Source organism: Diaphorina citri, unplaced genomic scaffold (assembly GCF_000475195.1).
Source record: "Diaphorina citri unplaced genomic scaffold, Diaci psyllid genome assembly version 1.1 scaffold404, whole genome shotgun sequence".
In the NCBI taxonomy this organism is placed as follows: Eukaryota; Metazoa; Arthropoda; class Insecta; order Hemiptera; family Psyllidae; genus Diaphorina; species Diaphorina citri.
Window position 1 is genome coordinate 57,418 of NW_007377839.1, and position 3,272 is coordinate 60,689.

At 34.2% G+C, this 3,272-nt stretch overlaps 1 protein-coding gene across 2 annotated transcripts; it reads left to right on the forward strand.

Annotated features, from left to right (window-relative positions):
* Positions 1-1,357: 1,357 nt before the first annotated feature.
* LOC103508495 lies at positions 1,358-2,504 on the forward strand. Of its 2 annotated transcripts, none has more exons than XM_008473045.3 (2): positions 1,358-2,072; positions 2,201-2,504. In XM_008473045.3, exons 1-2 carry the CDS (start codon positions 1,574-1,576, stop codon positions 2,326-2,328), a joined length of 627 nt encoding a protein of 208 aa, XP_008471267.1. In that variant the 5' UTR covers positions 1,358-1,573; the 3' UTR covers positions 2,329-2,504. The 2 variants fall into 2 exon arrangements, with proteins under 2 accessions (XP_008471267.1, XP_026678893.1); XM_026823092.1 differs by having other exon boundaries at positions 1,358-1,992; positions 2,121-2,504.
* The last annotated feature ends 768 nt before the right edge of the window (positions 2,505-3,272 follow it).

Sequence of the window (3,272 nt, forward strand, 5' to 3'; positions counted from 1 at the left end):
ACTCCTCTTTGACTTCAAAGTGTTCTTATTTGAATAATATTAAAATTAAAATCTCCAACTAGAACCTGGAAATTTTCTTCATAGACCCCTGATTGGAAATCACTGAGTTAGACATGTTGTTTCAATTATTATTATTATTATTTATTTCTCTTGTAATTATTATTTTCCTTTCTTTCTCTTGTGTACTTTTTGATTGATTCTCTGCATATTGATGTTTAGTGTGTTGAAAAAATAAATAATTTTTAAAAAAGTAAAGATAATTATGTTTATATTCAAATTACCTCTCGTTTTCTTTTTCTTTCATTTTACCCATCAATAAGGTAAGCTATACTATAGCTGCTATAGTGGCGATAGCACGTTGAATCCACCAGTTCCCAAATTTTTGAGAACACCGCCCCGAAAATGGTGAAGTCTCAACTTGATTTCGAGGAACAGGAGAGTAATGGGCAAAAAAAAAAATATATCTCCTTTATTTCCCAATTGTCTACTATTACAAATGTCCTGGAAAACGAAAAATTCGTAAGATCTGCACAAATCATTGTGAAGTTGAAAAAACAAAATTAATTCATTCTCTGGGATTGATACCTCAATGTTTAAGGTAAGTAGACATTGCTTATGAATGAAGAAGATTATGTAATTTAATGATTTCTTCTCTGACGCGAAGAAATAGTATAAAAAAATTCTTTAGTAGGTATGTGAAGTTGAAAAAAAAAAAACAAAATTAATTCATTCTCTGGGATTGATACCTCAATGTTTAAGGTAAGTAGACATTGCTTATGAATGAAGAAGATTATGTAAGGTAAATGTACCATTTATTCGCCCACCTAAAAAACGTACCATTTATTGGCCCACCTGCCCACATTTATTTTTCTAATTTTTGTTTTTATGACTACAATTTTTGAATAGCACTGGTTTAATAGCAGTCTTTAAGCCCTTTCTTTTGATGAAATTGGATCTTGAAAAAGTTTGTCCAGTTCAGACTTATGTGGCGTATGGTACAGGTGGGCCAATAAATGGTACGTTTTTTAGGTGGGCGAATAAATGGTACACTTACCCTAATTGACACTAAACTTTGGGGTTTAAGCCCCTTATGTTCCTGAAGCGGTTCCGAAACTATGACCACTTCAGACTTTTATGGTTCAAAAGTAAAAACCCCGTAAATTAAAACCATAGCATACAACACTTCACGTCACTGCGTACAACACATTGCATAATCAAGCATTGGTTACGGCGCGGCGTGCGCGATTTCTGTTTATTGATTTTTGTAGGTAAACAAAAAATTTGGCGTCATTTTCGAAAGTGCGTCTTTTTTACTTTTTTTAGTTTTTTTTTATATTTTTCATTTTTTCAACAGCAGAAAAGTTCAAAGTGAAAGAAAATAAGTGAAAAGTGTTTTTCCGAGATAAATCAGAAGATCTGTTCTTTTAAGTTCAAATTTTCATTATCCTTTAATGAGTAGGTAAATTTGTTCTCACTTGACATTTAAAAGGATAGATATCCTGGACAATGGATCAATAGAGACTGACCAGACCATCTATTATTTTTCTGTGTGAAATACCTTACATTACCAACAATGTCTGGAGCATCAGGAGATGGATCCTACCTATCATCACATGATACATCTGACATGGACTCTTCAATGGACCAGCTGAACTCTCCCATACTTCCACTCAGTGTTGATGTTTTCAATACATTTTTATGTAAGATCTATGACCAAAAGTTCATCACAAATATGAACATCTTGAACATTTCCAACAAAACTGCTCTCAGTATCTATCAGAAACTTGTGAAGCTGAATGAGGAATTCATCGGTACAAAATATCGGGAAGAGATCAGAAAACAAGTTGATGCTTTAGACTTGGATAGGATAACTCACTACTCATTTTCCACTTTGTTGAAATCTCTGTTTCATGAAAGCTATGAGCTCAACTACATCAAGCTCCTTGTGTTATTTTATTTCTGTTGTGATCTGATCAGCAAGTGCTATTCGAGGTGTTTGATAAGGTTGATGAATAATATACAATCCTGGTTTGATGTATTTCTCAACACAACACTCAGTGACTGGGTTGCATCTAAGGGTTTTATTTCTGTTGTGATCTGATCAGCAAGTGCTATTCAAGGTGTTTGATAAGGTTGATGAATAATATACAATCCTGGTTTGATGTATTTCTCAACACAACACTCAGTGACTGGGTTGCATCTAAGGGTGGGTGGCATAATGTTCTCAGTGAACAATGTAAGAGCACATTTGATTTGATTGAAAACATTTGTATTGGTTCCATAATAGCATCAGGTATTTTCATTATAGCAAGATACTTTATTAAGTAAGCCTTATCTACATCCATGAAAAAATGTGTACTTGTACTTAGCTGAGCCACATATAAGCAACATTGAAACTAAACTGGTTTTATTTTAGTCGTATTTTTTTATGCAAATAAAACCAATAAAACAAATAATTTCCATTTTTTTAACTAAATAATTTTTTATTTTCTTCAGAGTTTATTCGATTTATTTACAAATATTTTTTCAAATATTTCGAATAGGATTTTTTCTTATTTATTTGTCCGCCATGTTTAACTGCCTACCTAAATATAAATACCTACATGACTGCCTATACCTAATATCATAACTGCCTATCTAAATATCATAACTGCCCACCTAAATACCTACATAACTGCCTACCTAAATACAAACCTACACAAACTATGGAAAAGTGCATGCAATAGCCCATTTAAACTTTGAGCTCCCAGCCTAGTTAGCTTAGTTGGTAGGGCGTCTGCCTTGTAAGCGCTAGGCCGCGGGTTCGATTCCCGCCCGGGGCGGATTTTATCCTGAAGGGATAATGTTCGTTCTCGGAACGGCTGGCTTTCTCCTATCCTGTCCTCCTTCTCTCTTCGATTTCGGGACGATAAGACCATAGCAGTTACAGTTCCCTCTGCCAAACCTCTTTTTATTAAAGTCTCAGACGAGCGGGGACTACGCTGTACCTAGGTGACTATACAGTCCCTTTGTGATCCTCAAGCAGATATTAACCTACGGAAGTCTTTTTAGCTAAATTCCCTTTAGGGATCTTTTTTTACCCCAGTATAAATGTCTTGCAGGTAATAAATGTTATGTTTGCATGATGACTTATCTTGTTCCGTCCTTGCTTGTGTATGTGCTAATATGAGGTGAATTTGACTGGGGTAGTTTTTGTCCTAATATGAAGTGAAATTGACCGGGGTACTTTTATGGTTTGTTTTTTTGTTTTTTTTTTTTTTTTTTTTTTTTAG

Bases quoted from the DNA above. Each gene is read 5' to 3' on its own strand.
- LOC103508495 (XM_008473045.3), top strand. From the start codon at position 1,574: ATGTCTGGAGCATCAGGAGATGGATCCTACCTATCATCACATGATACA. The intron at 2,073-2,200 runs CTAAGGGTTTTA...ACTGGGTTGCAT, and splicing joins ACTCAGTGACTGGGTTGCAT to CTAAGGGTGGGTGGCATAAT.